The sequence below is a fragment of the Lepidochelys kempii genome, chromosome 6 (assembly GCF_965140285.1).
Source record: "Lepidochelys kempii isolate rLepKem1 chromosome 6, rLepKem1.hap1, whole genome shotgun sequence".
Classification (NCBI taxonomy): Eukaryota; Metazoa; Chordata; order Testudines; family Cheloniidae; genus Lepidochelys; species Lepidochelys kempii.
The window spans coordinates 89,374,093-89,396,525 of record NC_136385.1 but is presented as its reverse complement, the minus strand read 5'-3'; the positions used below and the strand labels follow the sequence as shown (position 1 = coordinate 89,396,525).

The following is a 22,433-nucleotide window of genomic DNA, read 5'->3' as shown; positions in this document are numbered from 1 at the left end:
GGTTGCAAGTGCTTTGGAGGATAGGATTATAATTCAAAATCAGCTGGACAAACAGGAGAAATGGTCTGAAGTAAATAGGATGAAATTCAATAAGGAGAAATACAAAGTACTTCACTTAGGAATGAACAAATCAGTTGCACACATACAAAATGGGAAATGACTGCCTAGGAAGGAGTACTGACGAAAGGGATCTGGGGGTCATAGTGGACCACAAGCTAAATATGAGTCAACAGTGTAACACTTGCAAACAACATTCTGGGATGTATCTGCAGGAATGTTGTAAGCAAGACACGAAGAGAAGACTGAGAGGGGACATGATAACAGTTTTCATGTACATAAAAGGTTGTTACAAGGAGGAAGGGGAAAAAATGTTCTTCTAAACGCTGAGGACAGGACAAGAAGCAATTGGCTTAAATGGCAAGGGAGGTTTAGGTTGGACATTAGGAAAAACTTCCTAGCTGTCAGGGTGGTTAAGCACTGGAATAAACTGCCTAGGGAGGTTGTGGAATCTCCATCATCGGAGATTTTTAAGAGCAGGTTAGAAAAAAACCTGTCAGGGATGGTCTAGAGAATACGAACTCCTGCCTTGAGTGCAGGGGACTGAACTAGATGACCTCTCAAGGTCTCTTCCAGTCCTATGATTCTATGCTTCTAACTTACCCTGAGCACGTTTGAACCCTGTACCTTCTGTACTACAGCACAGACTTTTATCATTTGCACTACAAGAATAACATTAGTCAGTGGCGGAAGAAGGCTGAAATTGCAGATGGTGAGAGGGAGTAGGCCACTGGGGACAGGATATGGTTTGGGGGAGCCTGGTCCACCTCCCTCTCTCACTCCCCCACCCTTCCTGGGAGTTGGAGAGCCCCTGCCCCATGTGGAGCCCCCACAACAGGGAATGAACCTCTGGGACCATTTCCTGGCCCAGATAATGACTAGGGGGAACCTGGCTTATCTCTCTTCCACTTCCCACCCCAGAAGTGGGGAATCTCCTGATCCATACTGTGCCCTGGGAGGACGGTGGATGGATGGCTCGGGCCACATGCTGGATTCAGATGGCTAGTTGGGAAAGCCTGTGTTTCTGTGTTCCCCACTGAAGGAGTTGAGGGATCTCCTGCTGCATGTAGTGCCTGGGTCTAGGGGGAGGCTGGGAGCAGAACACCCAGCCCTCCCACCTCACCCAACCTGCTGCAGCTGCTCTGGGAGCTCCCAAGCACTTTGAGTAGCATCCACTGCAGCTCCTTTGGCTTTCCTTTCCTTTCACAAACCAAAAAAAAATAAAAGGTTGAAAGAACACTTTATAATAGAAATCTTTAGGCAGGGTCATTACCAGCTTTCCTAGAAATATTAATGGATATAACGTCATGACAATTGTGTATGTATTGAAATAAAACAGTTAGTTATTGTTTTAGAAATTTGGGCCCCAATCTTTCAAAGACTTGTGCTCATGCAAAACTTTACAAACTACAAGCAATCCTATTGAAGTAAATGGGACTATTTGGTGCATAAAGTTAGGCATGTCCATAAGTCTTTGTGATACCGGGGCCTAATACAACTGAAGAAACAGCATTTGTAAGAAAAAACTGTTTTAAAAAAAAAAATCAGTCATACTTCAGTAGATACATACCTGCATTATTTTTGTTCCACTTAATTATAAAATTCAGGTCATCCAAGGCAGCTTGATTTTTTTCTTGAAAGAGGTAAATCAAATGTCTGTGCCAATAAGCATTAAGTAGAAGTGGTTCTAAGCTTATGGCCTACAAAAGAAAATGTGAAATAAATAATAATTTATTATTTAGACAGTGAGATCTCACCAAGCAAATAATTTCTTATGCATTTTATTCATAGTGCTCATAATATTAATCTAACATAAGTCTAGGGAAAATTTACAGGAGTATACATATCTGCCACTGGTCTGCTAGAGTTTGGACTTGTAAACTGTCAAGACACACTGCAAGGCTCACCTGTTTTCTAAGGCTTTGGAGGATGATAAAGATGAGGAATTAAAAGAATAAAATGAATGTCCTGTGCAGGTAATTTTAGACAGTCTAGAAGATATCTAAGAGATTATAGGTGATATTGTGTATTATAATGTACTGTAAAGAGTCAGAACATGTAACAGATACCTATATTATTTTATAAATCAAAATAAATTAAACAAATACATACTTTACACTTATGTATCACTTTACATGGAAAGTCTAGTTTCTTAATTATAAAACAGTAAGTCAAATTTAAAGTTAAAATGTTTTATAAATGTTTACTGGAATCTGGAGATAATATGTAAATTGGGTCCAGAACAGGCACATTTTGTGGGGAAGTATCAAAACCAGGTAAAAAGATTTTTACCCACATGCTTTGGATCTATGCATAATGAGAACAGGTGATGTGAAAGATGAGCAATGTGGATTTGGAATTTATAATTACTGCACCTATCTAAAATAAACACTATTCCTGATCTGAAGACTATTTCATCAAGAAACGTCCTGGTGATAGGCACCTTAGAAATACCTAAAATAGATAAGTAAATTGAAGGAGCGCTGCTTGGATAGAATTTGAATTAATGAAGAATAAGATCCTCCAACAAAGACAGACTGGAGGGTAAATCTTTCTCACATTGTAGATCTTGAGAGAGCAGGACAGCACAGATGATTAAAACACATATATAAACAATTTATTTATACTGAGGGGGCTGAGATTAATTATCATCATTATAATCATGATTTAACATTTATATTCCAATAGTGTATGGACACCAAGCAGGTTGGGGCCCCAACATGTTAGATGCGGTGCAAACATATAGTAAAAGATAAGTATAAATATGAAGAACTATGCTATTGGCTGTAAGTGAAGATTTTTGCATTAAATACACCTTCTACCTTCAAGTAATGTACTTTAGATTTTATCTTTTTATTTTTGCTGTTTATAATTTATTTTTGTTATGCTTAGTTTAGATTGTGTAGTTTCTTGGGTGGAGGTGAAGAGTTTCTCTATGAAGTGGGTACCCTCTAAATTACTGATAGACTTAATCTTCAAAAACATACCAAATACCAATGTTAATTTATAAATATTAATTATTGTAAGAACATTTATTTTACTTATGCGTAATAAATATACTGCACTTTATAGAAAATAAAGGCTTGATCATCAGCTGTGCCCAAAGTAGTACTTGGAACAGCTGGAAACAAAAAAAAAAAAAAAAACCTTACTTGCCATCTTTCTACACTCTCTCTTCGCAGCCAGGGCCCAATTCAGAACTTTTCTAGCTTGAGACAGCTATTATGGACTCCAAAGAAACATTATGGTGCTAGAGCACAGCGTATTTTGGCCCTGCATCTCCATTCCCCCAATATGCACCTGGGAGCATCCCATTCTGGGAGAGAGGCAAAAGAAGGTGGCATAGAGGCTGGCTATCAGCTTTCTACCAGCCCTGGGAGAACTCAGATGCCCAACAAGGAAATAAAAAACACCTACTTCTTGGTAGTAAACAAACTTTGTATTAAACTTACTTTTTCTAAATCATCCATGGCTGACTTTAACTTGCCTAATTTCCTGTTTATTGCTCCACGTCTACAATAGTGAAATGCTGAGGAATTTTCTTCCTTTTCAATCAATACTGTTAGTCTATTGATTTCTGTTTCCAAATCTTCAATTTCAGCAATATCTTCTACCAAAGCAGGATTCACTGAGTCCATTAGTTCTATTTCTAGATCAGGTTTTCCTTGTTCTGCAGAGTCCACCTTCTTAGTGTCTGTTAGTACTTTAGCATCTTTTTCCTCAGTAGAAGCCCTACTAGGAGGGAAAGCCTCATCAAACCAGCTATCCCAGATTCCTCTGACCCACTCACAAACACCAAGGTCTTTTGGAATTCCACCTTTACTTTTTTCAAATTTCTCAAAATCTAACAAACAAGGGAGACTGGGACTTCGATAACGTTGGACTGCCGGAGATACTCTGATACTGAATTTATCCTGTAGATGCAGTCTTCCAAGGGATACAGAGCTGAAACAGGGGGGAAAAATGATGACGTTAACTACAGGTTCTTAGCTGTATTGATGATACGGAGAATTTGGCAATCAATAAATATTTAATTAACCACTTAATTAGTTTAATTAATAATTATATAATATTTTTGGTCTAAGAGCCACTTATTACAATATAATTACAAATTAGTCACAAGTGAGCACAGGTATGATAAATGATGTTCACACTCCAAAATAAATCAGCACCTGCTGCTTAGTTCCAAGCACACACACCTCCTCAGAAAGTTCTCAACAGACGTATATAAGGACAAAGCTAGATCTGAGAAAAGGACCAAATTCAAGAGCTGCATAATAACCTAAAAGATTAGATTAAATAGATGGATGAGACACACTAATGGGATTCTAAGGAGGCCAGTGAACATAGATCTACGTGCATCATCCAAATTGTAATGCATGGAACATGCTAATCGCCAACGACGGTGCCAATACCAAGCCCAGAATGATCATTTCTTTCTAAAGACAATACATAGCTTCCAAGCTGAGAGCCTCGACAACGTTCAACATCAAAATCTGCTGATTGTGTCAGATTTAAGACCTATTTCAAGCCACTCAATGCCAAGGAAATATAAAAGTCTTTATCTGTAGCTGTAATATTATCTCTGTCACCAAAACACAGAGTTCTAAAATGGAATGTTGAGATAATATTTTACGTTTATCCAGACTCTTTCATCTTAAAAATCCCAATTAAAACCATATCTAATTATATACAAACCACTGAAATGTAGCCACCTCTAGGTGAAGGACATGCAGGACACCACACAGAGGTAGAAAGCCCTGACTCTCAGCAAAAGGGCTATGAAAACTTCAGTGTCAACAAAAAGCAGAGAGCACCTCTTTTTATAAGTTTCAGAGTAGCAGCCGTGTTAGTCTGTATTCGCAAAAAGAAAAGGAGTACTTGTGGCACCTTAGAGACTAACCAATTTATGTGAGCATAAACTTTTGTGAACTACAGCTCACTTCATCGGCAGCTTATGCTCAAATAAATTTGTTAGTCTCTAAGGTGCCACAAGTACTCCTTTTCTTTCTGTTTATAAGGTTATCTTGAAAACCTACCACCACTTCAACATACCATCACAGTAAATCACACTGTCCTCAGTTTTGCTAGTTGAGAAAAATCTAAGAGCTAAACATAAGGAAAAAAGAAACACAAACTCATAACAGCCCATGAAAGATAGCTACAGAGACAAACAATTAGCTGGAAGAAGAAACTGAACTGAAAGGCCAGTATTGAGCACCCGTTTATATACAGTGTGTGTACATTTTTCATCAATCAGTGCACAAGCGGGTAGTGTACATTTTTTCAGTAGCTCCCAAACCCACACACACACAACTTAATCCAAAAGTGAAGATCTATGCATCAGACTTAAGAATTAATTTGTTGTCCATTTCATATACTAATACAAAACTGTTAAGTAAGAATATTAACATTCTTTTACTGCATCTGTGGCCTTTTAAATCCTTGATAGCTTCCTAAAGTCATATCTCTTCTATATCCTATATAATAAAATGAATAAAAATAAGCAATGACAATGAATATATTTAGAGTGATGCAAGAAGTCTGAAGAGTAAAGAGAGAACCCCTTCCCTTGGATATAAACTGTGCAACCTCACAGAACACAAGACGTTAATCCAGCCTAGGATTTCATTCTATTCTTTCAGAGGAAAGAAATCTCAGGTTAAATTGTGCTGTTATAACAACTAGATTAAGCTTTTGAACACATTACTTTTTAAACTTCAGTATTCACTGGCTACTGTTGTTCTATAAATAAGTTAATTAATTAAAGTATAGGATTCCCTTTTTAATGAACTGAACATAATTCCTGTGTTTCAGAGTAATACTTCACATTCAAAAAGATTAAATACAAAAATCAAAAATATGACCACAAATTTAAATAAATGGTTTACAAATGCAGTATGCATTAATTAAAGAAAACCTTTTAAGAATCTTTGAGGGTTGTTTTAATTCCTCAGCCATAGCTTCTAATTTTCCACGGTCTATCATTTTCTTTGATTTCTTTGTTTTCTTTCTTTTTGGGAAAATAATGTACTTCATCCCAGCTTTTCGAGCTTTCTCAACAAGAACGATGTCATCATCAGTATCCTCTTCTCTTCTAAAAATAGGTATTCTTTCCATTGGTAAGTCTACCAGTGCTGGTAAAGACTCATCACAGCTTTTAGTCAATAGGTGCTTAGAAGGGGAGCTTTTCTCAATCTCCGTCTCAGCCGCTCGCTCAGATAGCTGTCCCTTCATAACCTTCAACTCTTTCATGCTGGTTTTGAAATTAGCAGAAATCTTTAACACTGTTTTGCCTTTGAAAGCAGACATATCTGGTGCAGAGACTGATCTTTTAATAAAACTTATCTGTTAGAAAAAAGAAAGCTGAATTTATTTGATGTTCATTTGAAACAATATTTATGTATTACGTTTACACAATTTTAGTAGATTGGATTTTAGTATTTAATTTAAAAATAATAAAAAAGATACATAGTTTCATAGAGGCGATTCTATTCAAAACATTTTTAAAATAGTATTTAACCTAAAAAAACCTACATTGTATCTACATTTGTCAACATGTTTTTGAAAGTATGTAAGCCTATGCAGTAATACATCATTATTTGAAGCTGACAGATGTTAATCTTAACAGCAAAGTATTACAAGGAACCAGAGATGAAGATGTAAAATTCATCTCTTTTATTCAAGTTTAATTTTATTCAAACCAAAAGATTTATACCAGTGGAGCCACCATTCATAGAAACGTGTATTGAGGCAGGCATGGAATCAGGACTAGTGAGAGACTGTTTGTCCTAGACACACGGAAAGAGAGACAAGATGAGAGGAATGTGGTTTAATTAGGCCGAAAATTTATTACTTATCTGGGAACTACCTGGTGATAATTTGTACAATGCAGGCCATGATTCCTACCTTAATGATTTCTACCTGGTCGAGTGCTGCCATCAGCCACCCTACCCCTCCACAGCTAGTCTCAGCCCATTGCTGTGACCCCTATCACTGTCCCTTGTATGAGGATTAATGAGCTGGGGAAAGAGGGTTGTCTCCTCATTGTACCAGACATTAGGAGTCCCAAGCCTGTTCCCCAGCTACTTTAGGGAATGTGTTTGTCAAAGACATGGCAATTTCCTGCACTATCCTTGAAAAACCTTACTGAATCAAGTGTATGTATCTTTGGAGTACATTTTATTAATGCAAAGTTCATGTATTATTGTGGGTCTGGATGATCAAAACTATATTGAACAGTGTGGCAGACAAAAATAGTCTATTGGGACATATGAAGTGAATTTTCTGGGAAGTATCTATGGGAGATGAATGCAAATTCCCCACCTCCAATTATGCAAATACCCAGCCTTTTGAAGCTACCCCCTGAGGAGAGGGTATTTGCCTGCTGGTCACCTGTTACATGAGGCCAACATCAACGATCCATGCTGTATCAAGAAAAGACTGCACTATTCATAGTTGTTCCCATTCTGAGCCAAGGCTGGTATGAACTTGTAACCACAGAAAAACCCCTTTGAAGGACTGGCTCCTATAAGAGTCCTTGTTGCAGTTGGGGGTGATCTCTGGTACGCTTATCAGCATACACATAGGTTCTTTTGTTGTTTGAATATGTTTTCTCTCTAATGCTTTCACTTTAAGATTAAATGTGCTTGCTTAGAAAGAGCTGTGGTAATTTGTAACTGCTGGCAATTACAGCAGTTCATAACCTTTGGAAAGAAAACAAAGCACAGACCCTAGTCTGGTAAGGCAATCTGGCTTGCTGGGTATATCAGAGTATAGGCAGGGAACTATACAGCCTGGAAAAACCCCAGTCAGGAGGAAGAGAGGTGATGGCTGAGGAGCCGGGAGAGTAGAGTGGGTGTCTTCAAGTGACCACAGAGGGTGAATACAAGTGCAGTTGTCCTAAACTGTGACATCCTTCCCCTAAATCCACTTCCAATTCTGATTTATCAGGAAACTGGATGCTCTTTGAGATGAGTACCTGCACTGGACACCCTATACCTGCTAAGTTGTATAAAACTTGACCCATACCTCCAGGCTTACCCTGTTAGGTCTCTGAGTTGCCCTGGGGAAGATGAAAAATCCCACCCCATTCTAGCAACTCTGGCCGTGAGAGAAAAATCCCTTTCCTGTCCTCAAAAAGGTGAAGAACACAATGCTCACAGCAGACCAAAAACTCACTCCTCTACTAATCCCAGGGATGGGAGGGTGGGGAGCTGCTAACTGGGCATAGGAGGGGGCTCAGACTGGAGGGACAAGGTTTATATACCCTCCACTAGATGTGCAGAAGACAATGGCTTATCTTAGCCCCACTGGCCTGCCCACCATCTGCTCGGGCCCACCTCGACCAGGTCCTGCAAGAGGGCACACCCTGCCCACCCTCCACCCCAGGCCCTCCGGACCTTTTCATCGGGCTCCTGCGCAGTGGACACAACTGCCCCCCCCCCACCCCTTCACTGTGAGCCGACTGCATGACTTGCAGCTGGTTCATTTCAGACCGCACCAAGGAAACATCTGTACACGCTCGTGCTCCACACCCTTCACTTCCTCACCCTTGTGTCCCGCCCTGACACAAAGTGGCAGGGCCTCCTGCCACCTTTAAAGGGTGAGGAACCCTGGTGGACCAGCCTATACTCTACCCTGGTCCTGAAGCTTGCCGTGGATATCAGTTGACGGCTCCTTCATGGGGCCGTGATCACGGGCATGTATTTGGCACGGTTTACCCCTGTCCCAGACACCTGCCCCTTCTGCAGCGCGAGGGAGACCCTGGCACACATTTACTTGGAGTGTGCCAGGTTGCAGCCCCTATTCCGGCTCCTCACAAATATTTTGTTACATTTCTGGCTACACTTTTCCCCTCACCTCCCTATCTATGCACTCCCTATCCGTGGCCCCACAAAGCAATGGGACCTCCTGGTCAACCTCCTCCTGGTTCTGGCTAAAATGGCCATCTATAAAACCAGGGAGAGGAGGTTGGCCAATGGAAACTCCTGTGACTGTGGGGCCTATTTCCGATCCTCCGTCCGTTCACGTGTCCGGGCAGAGTTCCTCTGGGCAGCATCCACTAACTCCCTTGACGCCTTCAAGGAGCAGTGGGCGCTGTCTGGGGTTCTCTTCTCGGTGTCCCCATCAGGTTCCCTTTGTTTGACCCTTTGACCGCACTCCTGTTCCTTTTATTTTGTTAGTTGTCCCCCGAAATCACTTGGCTTCCAGGTCCTGTGGATCCCCCCCTTAGGCTGGGGGGAGACCCTTTAGCAGTGGGCGGGCTTCCACCCGTCCACTTCCTGGATCCCAATAGAATCTGAGGTGATGCCTTCTCCCCCGACCCCACACATCTGAGGGGGGTACCCCTTAAGGAGCTACCACCCTTTCTTCCCCACCAGTCCAGACAAAGTCTCCCCACCTTGAGGTTGCAGGGATTGCAATTTGTGCTACAGGGAATCAAAGTTTGAGGGGAACGGTACACTGCTATAGTTTGTGTAAACAGAAAAACCACAACCTGATTACATCCAGGATACAGACCAGCTGTTACACGCTGGTGTTTAAATTGAACAATTATAAATCAGGTACAATTTGCAGTGATAAAAGTATGCTTTGCCATAAGTTTTTACACTGTTAATACCAATTCACTGGTCTATTTTAAAAATGTACACAGACTGCTGAGTAGCCCTGCCCTGCGGCCAGGTACCCCAGCTTTCCAGTGTCCGCAGCTCAAGCGCAGCCCTGCTATGCCAGAGCTTCAAGGGGTTCAAGGCTTCCTGCTGCTAAGCTGGGAGCCTGGCAGTCCAGGAAACCTGACTCAGGCATGGGCTCTCAGGATTTCCAGGGCTCCCAGCTCCTCAGCAAGGAGCCTGGAAGCCCTGATTCTAACTGGGGCTCAGTTCCTGGTTCTATGGCTGGAAGCTGGGAAGCCCTGAGAACCCCAATCTCATGGCCAGGTCGTGGGCCAGACCTAGCAGTCAGAACTAGATTCTGCAGTCACAAGATAGGAGTGAAGAGTCAGCTGGTCAGGATACCGGAAAGTAAGAAGCAGGAGACAAACTGGAGATCAGAACCACGAGTCAGGAACCAGAGTCAGACCAGGTCAGAATACAAGAGCATCAGAGGCAGAAGCGAAACTGGAAGTCAAGAACCACAAGTCATATGCCAAGAATCAAACGTGGTCAGGATGCCAGAAAAATCAAGCTGGGGAAGTGGGCAGCAGAGTGGAGCCTAACTGTTCAGACAGCTTCCTGTTCCTGCTTCTGACTTAAGTAAGTCCAGTGGGCCAATCAGCCACTCTGCCAGCTGGACCTCAGGGATGGAGCCTCACACTGGGGCTGGGCTTTGTGGGTCCCAGGTAAGGAATTGTCAGCAGGCTGCTAGGTAGAGGGTTGAAGTATGCCTGCTCCCATGAGCCCTGTGGGCCTGGATTCAAGACTCACAGGTCATATCACCACCCCTTCCCCCAAGGGCACTCTCCAGGAGACATGGGTTCAGGTTTCTCAGCATGGCTCCCATGGAAGACCCAAACCAGGATGGGAGTATGAATGTTTTCAGCTGGCTCCGAAGTGCATTGTTCTGAGCCGTAACCCTCTCAATCAGTTAAGTACCATAATTTGCCCCACTTGATCTTAGACTCGAGAACTTAATGAACAATGTATTCCTCCTGACCCTGTACTTTCACCGGTAGGAGCAATGATTGGGTTCTATGGAGTGCATGGTTTTAAAAGCAAGACATGGAACATGGGGTGAACTCTGAGGGATCAAGGGAGCTGGAGCTCGAAGGTGACTGGGTTGATTTGTCACCATATCCAATACAAGCCAAGGAATCGGTGGTCTAGTTTCTGAGAGGATCTGTCCATGCAGATGTGCTCTGTAGAAAGCCATACCTTTTGTCCTACAGATCATGCAGGGCTCTGTTATCTACTCTTGTCCACATGCTTTTTGTAGTCTTCCTTCACCTTTTCAAGGTGTCCCATCACTTCATCTTGTATGCGATAGATGTATTGTACTAGGTCCAATGCAGAGTTGGCGGAAGATGTGGGTAGCTATGGTGACATCAGGGGTGGTACCCACAGTTGATAAAGAAGGAGCTGTGGCCTGTGGATGCATGTTCTGCATTACTGTACAAGTACTCAGCACAGGGAAACAGTGAAGACCAGTTATCCTGGTAATGGTTGATGTGGCATCATAAGTATCGTTTGAGGATCTGGTTGATTCTTTCTGTTTGGCTGTTAGACTGAAGATGGTAGGCAGAGGACAGGTGCACATGGACTCCTGTTTAATGAAGGGCTTCATGTCAGAAACAGGCAGTAAACTGTGGTCCCAAGTCAGAAGTGATGTGATACTAGAGACCATGAAGGCAGACTACATAGTTTATGCAGAGTCAGGTGGTTTCACCCAGAGAGGGTAAACCCATGCAAAGAATCATAGAATAGAACATCATTATGGGATTTGAGTATGTTGGCTGGTTCTGGACTGGGGCCCTGCTGAGTCACAGCCACATCTTCAGGACAAAGCGTTGGCCTTGCCATTTCTAGTTCCCAACTGGTACGTCACGATAAAGTTGAACAAGGAGAAAAATAGGGCCTACAAAAGCTGTTGTTGGTTTAGGGCCTTGGCCTGGCACAGGTACTTCAGGTTCTTATGATCAGTAAACACTTGGATCTGAAGACAGACCCCCTCCAAGTAGTGTCCTCACTCTTCAAAGGCAGTATTAATTGCCAGGAGCTGCTTCTCCAAGATTTTATAGTTTCTCTCTGCAGGGGTAAGCTTCCTCAAACAGTAGGAGATGGGGTGCAGTATTTTTTCAGGTTCATGCCTTTGGGAGAGGACTGCCCCGATTGCCATACTAGAAATGGCTTCCACAATCAAAGCTTGTATCATGTCTTGTATCAGGTCTGAAAGGCAGTATTCCATATATCCCCTTCTCAGATATAGATGAGACTGTAAACTCTCTGGAGATCCAGTATAGTGAATATGCGGGCAGCCTCCACATGGTCCAAGAACTCAGGGATCAGGGTAGTGGGTAATGGTTCCAGATTGTTATCATATTTAGGGCTCAGTAATTGTCCCAACGTGGAGGGAGGCTTTCTGCATTGTTATTCTCAAAGACATAGTTCTGGTGCTTGGGAGGTAAGTTCCATCATTCCCCCAGCAAGTGTTTCAATGGAGGCGACTACACCTACTTGAGCCTACTTGGGTCTGGATACAACATTCACTTGTCCCTGACCATGCTGTCCACCAAATTCTGACAGGAAAATGACCTTCTGCTCTCGCCAGTGAATAAAATGCAGCCAGGAGATGCCAAAGATCTGGGAACATGCAGGGAATTGCATTATTTTTCTGTATCCCTCAATAATGGTCTCCATTGGGAGAGTATCTTCCACAACTAGACATGAAGACAGTTTCATCAAGAGTTTCAATCATGTCAGGCATGGCCTTGTGCAGCAGGAATCTGTATGGCCCAAGCTGTAGCTGCATCCATTAAATTGTCTGCTGCTCCAAAATTGATGAGGGCCTGTTCAAGGGACATCTGTTGTGGGTCCCCCAGGATGTGCAGCTGGACAGGCACCGCAAATGAGAAGCCCCTGGATAGGGCTCAGGATGTGTGTCAGTAAGGGACTAGGATATGGGGAAGTTCTCTTCTCTAAAGGCCCAAGCTTGTTCCCACCACCATGCCTGGACCAGCTTGTTTCCCATGCTCCTCGGCATTCATACTGTCCAGGCTGAGATAGGGTGGCCAGGTTCACCATAGTAGAAGCACAGATGGCATTGACGAAGCTGTTCCTTTTCTTCAGCTGTAAATCACTGATGAGCCAGACTGGTTTCACGGGCAATAGAGAAAGTCACAGTTCACAGATAGGAGGGCTGCAGGAAACCTCTTTTCTCCTCCCTTTGTTCTTGCAACCAATTATCTGTGTGGATGGTAAGGTCCGCAAGGCATCTAAGCCTGTAGGTTTCTCTACGTGGGCCAGTTCATCTTTGATTTCTTCCCACAAGCTCAACTGGAACTAGTACAGCTGCGCTGCTTCATTCCACTCTGTATCCGCTGGGAGGCGGTGGAAGTGCACCGCTAAGGAGGCCACTGTGCTGTGCCTCTGCTGGAGTCCCTCAGGATGGCCTCTGTCATTTGAGCTGGGTCATGGAAGATGGTTGACATCAAATAGAAAAAGCCAACCCAGTTTGACAGCACTGGGATATGGGACTACCAGCTGCAGGGAGGCCCAGTCTAATGCATCTCCTGTCAGCAGGCTGATTACCAAGGCTATCTTGGCCCAATTAGAGGCATATATTTGGGGATGTATCAGAAACATAAGGCACCATTGGTTCATGAATCCCTGGAACAACTGGGGGTTCCCATCGAACCGTTCAGGCAAGGGTATCACAAGCCCCTGTTCAGGGCAAGGCACTGCAGGCTGTGTTAGCTGCACAGTATTTTTCATACTGAGCTGCCTCACTTGCTCCTGCAGCTGCTGGTTGTCTGAGGTCAGCGGTGCAACTTGGGCCTGCAGTTCTTGATGATCTGCCTGAAGGGAGAGGGCCCATTTGAGCAACTCCGGTGCTTCTGGTGGTGCTGCTGGGTTTCATCCTTCTTGCTCTGCAGGGTTAGTCTGGTCCAAATAACCTGTCACATCTTGGTCACAGGCAGCCAGACTTAGTGGTCAGAGCCAGAGTCGGCAGTCACAAGACAAGTTAAAAGTCCGCTGGGCCACAATACCAGGAGATCAGAAGTAGGAGGCAAACTGGAGATCAGAACCACAAGTTGGGAACCAGAGTCAGGCTAGGTCAGGATACCTTGGCATCAGAGACAGAAGACAAACTGGACATCAGAATCATGAATCAGGAACAAGAGTCAGGCCAGGTCAGGATACACGAGGGTCAGAGGCTGAAGCAAAACCATAAGCCAGGAACCACAAGTCAGATGCCTGGAGTCAAGCCAAGTCAGGATGCCAGGAAATCAAGCAGGCGGAGCAGTTGCAGGAAGCACAAGGCAGAAAGTCCAGAGCAAGGTGGAGCAGGCCAATCAGCCCCTCTGAGACTCTGCCAATCAAACCTCAGGTTCCAAACCTCACACTGGGGATGAGCTTTATGGGTCCAGGTGAGTGATTGTCAGCAGACAGCTAGATGGAAGGTTGAAAACTGGCTGCTACCATGAACGCTGCAGGCCTGGGTTTGAGAACCATGCGTCGTAACACCCAATACATTTTAGCATTTCAATATTTGGTTTAATTCTGAACAACAAAACCAAATTTTTAAAAATTTCTTGCAAATCAGAAACCCTAAAAAATGTTTCAGAAACAGCAACATATTGTGTTCCTGAAATGAAATAAATTCCCAGGTCCAGCAGTAGTGCAGCAGTGAAACTAACAAGAATGTCAGTTTCAGTAAGCAACTGCTGAGGCTCCTTGCCCCAGTGTTGGGTACCCCAGAGCACCAAGATTCCCAAGCCAGCTTGGGAGTTGACTTCCCAAGGAAGTGGGAAGCCCTACCTCTTGCCAGTTGCTTTCACATTCTCCTCCCCACCATACACACACACCCCTTCCAGGCACCACGTTACATTCCCTGCAATCTATTCACAATCCCTTCCCTGGCAGGAAAGCGTCATCTTAAATAGAGTCCACAAACTGATCTGCCTTAATAAAATATTACCCTTATAATGCTGTTAAGGTCAAAGTCTTGCATAGGTTGCATGATTGGTAAACAAAATATGCATAATTTATTGCTGTCTTATGCAATTTGTCAGGTTGCTAGAAATATTATTTATTTCTATAGTACCTTAAATATGCATGGCACTTTACAGATATAAAAAAATCCACAATGTTGCTATTCCAATCTGGTTAGAATCTAAGAAGCAAACCTTTACTCACAGATCTTGTCCAACTTATATGTGATTAAGTAGGTAAAGACTACTCACATGAATAAAGGCATTAGCCAATTCCCTCTGAAGTCAACAGGAGACTCTCAATACAGACCTCCAGCTTTCTATTTTGATATTAAAAGATTCCATGCAATCCACTTGAAAGAGAACTTTGATTTAATCTAATTTTTTTAAATTTAAGCAGAAAGGAAAACTTTAGAAAAGCAGTTAACTGTAAATATTTCTTATACAGAATTATTATGCTGGAAGTTTTCTTTCTTAAAATTTACTGGAGATTGAAACAATCAAGCACCAAAAGGATAAAAGCTGGTCTATAAAATCTAAAGGAAAAAATAAATAAAAGTGACTAAATTACAGTACCTTTAATTTTTCAGAAGCATAAAAATCTAGGCAGGAATGGCTTCTTCTTAGTGTGCTTTTTGCCTACAAATAAAATAAAATGAAAATAGGTCTATCATAGTCCATGCCGAGTAAAAGTGGAGTCTTCATTTACTCCATTCTTAATTACACAATTTTCAATAAGAATGATAGTTCTTCCTGACAAATTTTCTGTTTTAGAGCTGGTTTTATAATATGAATTTATGCAAAAACTATGTTAACACAACGCTAGGATTACAAAGTTAAAATTAAAACAAGAGCAAGAAAACATTAAGTGACTATGTTACACATATTTCTTATCATCAAATCTTGGTTTTCTTGTTAGATATAGAGCTTAATATAGCTCTAGTTATGTTATTAAGTACACACCATAAAATATTACCACAAACAAAATATTTAGTTAGTTTAATATCTTAGGTTGCATGAGGACACACTCACCTCCCTTAAATCTTGAAAGCATGTAAATAAGAAGCTAAAGGTAAAGTCTCTAACATTCCTTCCTACCTTCACATTACCTACAATGTGGTCAATGACATACTCCAATAGTCTATAGGGTATTCACTTCAACAGGTATAAAAAAGCAACTGCATCCAATTCATAATCTAATGCAAAAACTTAATAGTGACCTCATATGTTTTATATTTACCAATTAGCACATCTAACTATCACATAGACCATTCATTTGGAAAATTATTCTGCCTTAATTCTGTTGAGACTACCATCGCAGTTTTGCACGTGAGCTTGAGTTGGATGAAGCTCAGGTATATACTACTTTTCAGTAGGTATGTTCCAATGAGCTAATGCAATTGTCCCAGCAGCAGCATGTATGCCTGCTGAGCGCCTGGTCAGGCCAGAATGTGCAGTGATGTCATTAAAGGGCTATTCTTCACTTGAAAATTAAATTAAGTTAGAACATGCCTTTCAGGAGTTGTATTAGTTAACCTGATGTTAAATGCTGCTTTGCAGTAGACAGTAAACTCAGGGACAAGGCATGTTTAACATTGTGTCAGCTTGTCATGGTTAAATATATGGTTCCAGTAGTTTACCCACAATCAGCTGACACAATGTTAAACACAGAGATCCTTGACTGCAAAGCCATGCTTAACAGCACGTGAGATAACATGACTCAAAATTGTGTTCTAACACAACCTACCTTTCTAGTGAAGACAAACCTTGGATGATAAACTCCTTTCAGTTACACTTCTTTCCAAAACAACTGTTAATTGCATTACAGAGAATTCTACAGTATCATATAATACTTTTATAGTAGTGTGACAGGGTGAACCAGGACCTTTGAGGCTCCCTGCTGGAGGCCTCTCAGTCCTACCACACCTTGCCCCAGGAAAGGAGCAATGAAGGTTGGTCCTCCAGGCTGCCTAGAAAGACTGCAGGGAAGAAGCCAATCAGAGCACAGCAGCCTCAGATAAAAGGAGTTGCAGGGGCTAAGCATGGCAGTTCCTGGCTGGGACCAGAAGGGGGAAAGACAGGGAAACAGTTGACTGACAAAAAGTATCTTTGAGTGTAACAGATTTATCCAAAGATTACAAATGTTTTTGGTAAGCCCTTAACTCTTGAAAAGGAAGCAACTGGAAATAATTTAAATTGAAAGCTATCTTACTGAGATACATACATACCACCATATAATTGTAGATGTCAAGATCATCCTCAGACTCTGAGTCTTCTTCATCTTGAAGGTCAGCAGAAAAGTCTTCAGTTACAACACCCTCAATAACATTGCTCTGTAATATTAACGTATTTACTATTAATTTTACATTACTATTAAAATTTTAGTCAGCTACAGTAAATATAGCAATATGCCAATTACTAAAGAACATACTATAGCTAATCTAAAGTTTAGGGCTGTCAAGCGATTAAATAAATTGTATACTATTGTTGTTCAACAGTGCAATTAATTGTAATTAATTATTTTTTTAAATATTTTTGGATATTTTCTACTTTTAAAATATACTGATTTCAATTACAGAACAGAATACAATGTGTACAGTGCTCACTTTATATTATTTCATTACAAATATTTGCACTGTAAAAAACCAAAATAAATAGTAAAGGAGTACTTGTGGCACCTTACAGACTAACAAATTTATTTGAGCATAAGCTTTCATGAGCTACAGCTCACTTCATCGGATGCATTCAGTGGAATAAATTTGTTAGTCTCTAAGGTGCCACAAGTACTCCTTTTCTTTTTGTGAATACAGACTAACACGGCTGCTACTCTGAAACCTGTCAAAATAAATAGTATTTTTCAATTCACCTAATACAAATACTTTAGTGCAATATCTTTATCATGAAAGTTTAACTTACAAATATAGAATTATGTACAAAAAATAACTTCACTCAAAAATAAAACAATGTAAAAATTTAGAGCCTACAAGTCCACTCAGTCCTACTTCTTGTTCAGCCAGTCACTCAAACAAATAAGTTTGTTTACATTTGCAGGCAGTAATGCTGCCCGCTTCTTGTTTACAATGTCACGTGAAAGCGACAACAGGCGTTCACATGGCACTGTTGTAGCCGGCGTCACAAGATACTTACATGCCAGAGGCACTAAAGATTCATATGTCCTTTCATGCTTCAACCACCATTCCAGAGGGCATATGCCCAGGCCAATGACGAGTTCTGCTCGATAATGATCCAAAGCGGTGCAGACCAATGCGTGTTCATTTTCATTATCTAAGACAATTGCCACCAGCAGAAGGTTGATTTTCTTTTTTGGTGGTGCACGTTCTGTAGTTTCCGCATCAGAGTGTTGCTCTTTTAACTCTTCTGAAAGCATGTTCCTCCCTCTCAGATTTTCGAAGGCACTTCAAATTCTAAAACCTTGGGTGGAGTGCTGTAGCTGTCTTTAGAAATCTCACATTGGTACCTTCTTTGTATTTTGTCAAATCTGCAGTTAAAGTGTTCTTAAAATGACCAGGTGATGGGTCATCACCCGAGTATGCTATAACATGAAATCTATGGCAGAATGTGTGTAAAACAGAGCAGGAGACATGCAATTCTCCCCCAAGAAGTTCAGTCACATATTTAATTAACGCTTTTTTTTTTAAACGAGCATCATCAGCATGGAAGCATGTCCGGTGGAATGGTGGCCGAAGCATGAAGGGGCATATTAATGTTTAGCATATCTGGCATGTAAATACCTTGCAATGCCAGCTTCAAAAGTTCCATGCAAATGCCTGTTCTCACTTTCAGGTGACATGGTAAACAAGAAGCGGGCAGCATTACCTCCTGCAAATGTAAGCAAACTTGTTTGTCTGAGTGGTTGGCTGAACAAGAAGTAGGACTGAGTGGACTTGTAGGCTCTAAAGCTTTACATTGTTTTGTTTTTGAGCGCAGTTATGTAACAAAAAAAATCTACATTTGTAAGTTGTACTTTCATAATAAAGAGATTGCACTACAGTACTTGTATGAAGTGAATTGAAAAATACTATTTATTTTATCATTTTTACAGTGCAAATATTTATAATAAAAAATAAGATAAAGTGAGCACTGTACACTTTGTATTCTGTGTTGTAACTGAAATCAATATATTTGAAAATGTAGAAAGATGGATTTCTGATGGAATTCCAAATGTAGAAAGATGGATTTCTAGATGATTTCCAGAAGATGATTTCCAGTTTTAGTTAATCACATGAGTTAACTGCGATTAATCGACAACCCTACTAAAGTTTTTATAGAATTGCTATTTAGTTCACATTTAAGATGTGCAGACACTGCAGGCAGATTCTCTGTTATGGTCAAAATCTATTTGGTGTGACAGCAAGTGAAGCTACCACCAAGCTGGCTGGTGCTCCCTGATTCTCTAAACAGCTCCTCCATGGCCTTAGTAATTTATGCCACAGGAAATGGTCCTCAACGCACTAACAGTTAGGGATAGGCAGAGCACAGCTCACTCTGGCTGTACCCCCTCATGATGAGACTGAGAGGGACTGGCAAAGGAGCTAACTATCCCAGGTCTGTTCCTGCTGTAGACTCCCCTATGCATAAGAAAGAATGCCTCTTTTTACTGCATCTCTTGCACTGGATATTGTATATGGATTGCTGGCTTCTCTATAGCCACTGGTCCCAGCAAAGGTGCAGAGTAATGACTTTGAGTGCCAGCACCAGGCATTAGATATGCCCATTAGCTTGGATGGCATGTCGGCTGTCAAACATGTTTGCATTACGAAGATTTTATTGTACAACAACATTACAAAATTTAAAAAAAACACTGACATTTTCTAAAATTGTTTTCTCTGTCTAAAATGCTGGGGAGCGGGGAGGAGGGGTTATCACATTTTAATAGGAACCAGTGATAGGATTCTGTACAAGCGACTTCATGTAAAGTAGCTTTATAAGTTTTATTAAAAGAAAAAACACACATTTAAAAACAACGTACTAGCATATAAAAGCATTAAGTGGTAAAGGTCATATATATTACAATGTAATTAAAATAAACACTATACCATATCAAAGGTGGCCACTATAACATATAGAATAATTACTACTGGAAATTCTATTATTTCAGAAACTGAACTTAAAACCACAGCAAATTATGCAATACATACTATAACAACAGATCATACATAGTATCATCTATAGATATTAATACAGAAACTCTAATACAAATAGTAGTATAAATAACTACAATTAGAGTGGTATACATCTTCAAAAGGTAACAATACACAGAAAACATTTAAAATATTTACCTCATACGTAGGAAATAAGGTTTCCTTCATGAAAGATAGTGGAGCAGAAAATTTTGGTGGAGCTGGAGCCCAAAACATTTTTAGAGTTCCTGGATAAACAGAAACCTTCAAAACCAACAAACTACAGTTAGCTACTAAAACCAAGCTAAACATTAAATGTCTTTATATTATTATTATCTGAATATAACTGTTTGGTGAAAAAATGCCAAAGTTCACTTAATATGCTTTTGAGGAAAGCTGCAACCAGAATAATGAAATTTCAAGAGATGAAACACACTTCTACGCCAAAATAAACTATTCAGTGTAGCTCTCTAAAATTTTTAATTAATTGTTAATTGGCATTTCTCAACCTAATGCTGGCATTGGCTATCATGCAGAAAAGTGAGGTCATTTTTGGCACTAGCAACAAGAAGGAACTACAAGTTTCTAACTTGTTTTACTAATAATTTAACAATTAAAAGAAACCCTAATACTTAAAACAAACATTTTCAGTTGTAAATATTAGAAGTTTTCCTTCTTATTGCTAAATCAATACTAAAGCAGATAAGAAACCGACTAGCAGATTCTCATGTCTCACACACTGCCATTGTTACAAATGATATAGCTTTTCAGAAGATGGCAGGTTCCAGCATTTGGCTCAGACATGATCACTCTACTTAAAAACTTAGCTTTATAAAACTTTAAAGTAGGGCTGTCGATTAATCGCAGTTAACTCACGCAATTAACTCAAAAAAATTAATTGTGATTAAAAAAATTAATCGCAATTAATTGCACTGTTAAACAATACCAACTGAAATGTATTAAATATTTTTGGATGTTTTTCTACATTTTCAAATATATTGATTTCTATTACAGCACAGAATACAACGTGTACAGTGCTCACTTTATATTATTTTTATTACAAATATTTGCACTGTAAAAATGATAAACAAAAGAAATAGTATTTTTCAATTCACCTCATACAAGTACTGAAGTGCAATCTCTATTGTGAAAGTGTAACTTACAAATGTAGATTTTTTTGTTACATAACTGCACTCAAAACCAAAACAGTGTAAAACTTTAGCGCCTATACATCCACTCAGTTCTACTTCTTGTTCAGTCAGTCGCTACGACAAGCAAGTTTGTTTACATTTACGGGAGATGCTGCTGCCTGCTTCTTATTTAAGTTACGTGAAAGCGAGAACAGGCGTTTGCATTACACTTCTGTAGCCAGCGTTGCAAGGTATTTACATGCCAGATATGCTAAACGTTCATCTGCTCCTTCATGTTTCAACCACCATTCTGGAAGACATGCTTCCATGCTGATGATGCTCATTAAAAAAATAGCGCATTAATTAAATTTGTGACTGAACTCCTTGAGGGAGAATTGTATGTCTCCTGTTCTGTTTTACCCACATTCTGCCATATATTTCATGTTATAGCATTCTCAGAGGATGACCCAGCACATGTTCGTTTTAAGAACACTTTCACAGCAAATTTGACAAAACCAAAGAAGGTATCAATGTGAAATTTCTAGAAATAGCTACAGCACTCCACTCAAGGTTTAAGAATCTGAAGTGCCTTCAAAATCTGAGAGGGATGAGGTGTGGAGCATGCTTTCAGAAGTCTTAAAAGAGCAACATTCTGATGTGGAAACTACAGAATCCGAACCACCAAAAAAGAAAATCAACCTTCTGCTGGTGGCATCTGACTCAGATGATGAAAATGAATATGCTTTGGTCCGCTCTGCTTTCGTTATCGAGCAGAACCAGTCATCAGCATGGGCACACATCCTCTAGCATGGTGGTTGAACCATGAAGGGACATATGAATCTTTAGTGCATCTGGCACATAAGTATCTTGCAACGCCGGTTACAACAGTGCCCTGCGAACGCCTGTTCTCACTTTCAGGTGATATTGTAAACAAGAAGCGGGCAGCATTATCTCCTGCAAATGTAACCAAATTTCAGCGATTGGCTGAAGCAGGACTGGGTAGATTTGTAGGCTCTAAAGTTTTACATTGTTTTATTTTTGAATGCAGTTTTTTTTCTATATAATTCTACATTTGTAAGTTCAACTTTCACGATAAAGATATTGCACTAGAGTACTTGTATTAGGCAAATTAAATATACTATTTCTTTTGTTTTTTACAGTGCAAATATTTGTAATCACAAATAAATATAAAGTGAGCACTGTACACTTTGTATTCTGTGTTGTAACTGAAATCAATATGTTTGAAAATGTAGAAAACATCCAAAAATTTAAATAAATGGAATTCTATTATTAACAGTGCAATTAATCATGCGATTAAACGAGATCAATTTTTTAATCGCTTGACAGCCCTACTTTAAAACAAACATTTTGGTTTATCTATGGCCTCAAATATTTCTTACCATCTTAAATATTTGTTGTTCAATGCAACCAAAACCAGTGCAGTTTCCCTTTAAATAA

The 22,433-nt window shown here is 40.5% G+C and overlaps 1 protein-coding gene across 1 annotated transcript in view; it reads right to left on the bottom strand.

The window, feature by feature from the left end:
• The window catches only part of TTC6 (tetratricopeptide repeat domain 6), a 125,316-nt gene that overhangs the window by 65,762 nt on the left and 37,121 nt on the right, over nucleotides 1–22,433 (bottom strand). The window contains exons 8-13 of the mRNA XM_073349092.2: nucleotides 20,005–20,109; nucleotides 16,933–17,037; nucleotides 15,281–15,343; nucleotides 5,978–6,405; nucleotides 3,510–4,002; nucleotides 1,628–1,757 (exon numbers count right to left, since the gene is read on the bottom strand). Of these exons, the coding sequence (XP_073205193.2) occupies nucleotides 1,628–1,757; nucleotides 3,510–4,002; nucleotides 5,978–6,405; nucleotides 15,281–15,343; nucleotides 16,933–17,037; nucleotides 20,005–20,109 (1,324 nt within the window). The remainder of the gene's footprint in view (nucleotides 1–1,627; nucleotides 1,758–3,509; nucleotides 4,003–5,977; nucleotides 6,406–15,280; nucleotides 15,344–16,932; nucleotides 17,038–20,004; nucleotides 20,110–22,433) is intronic.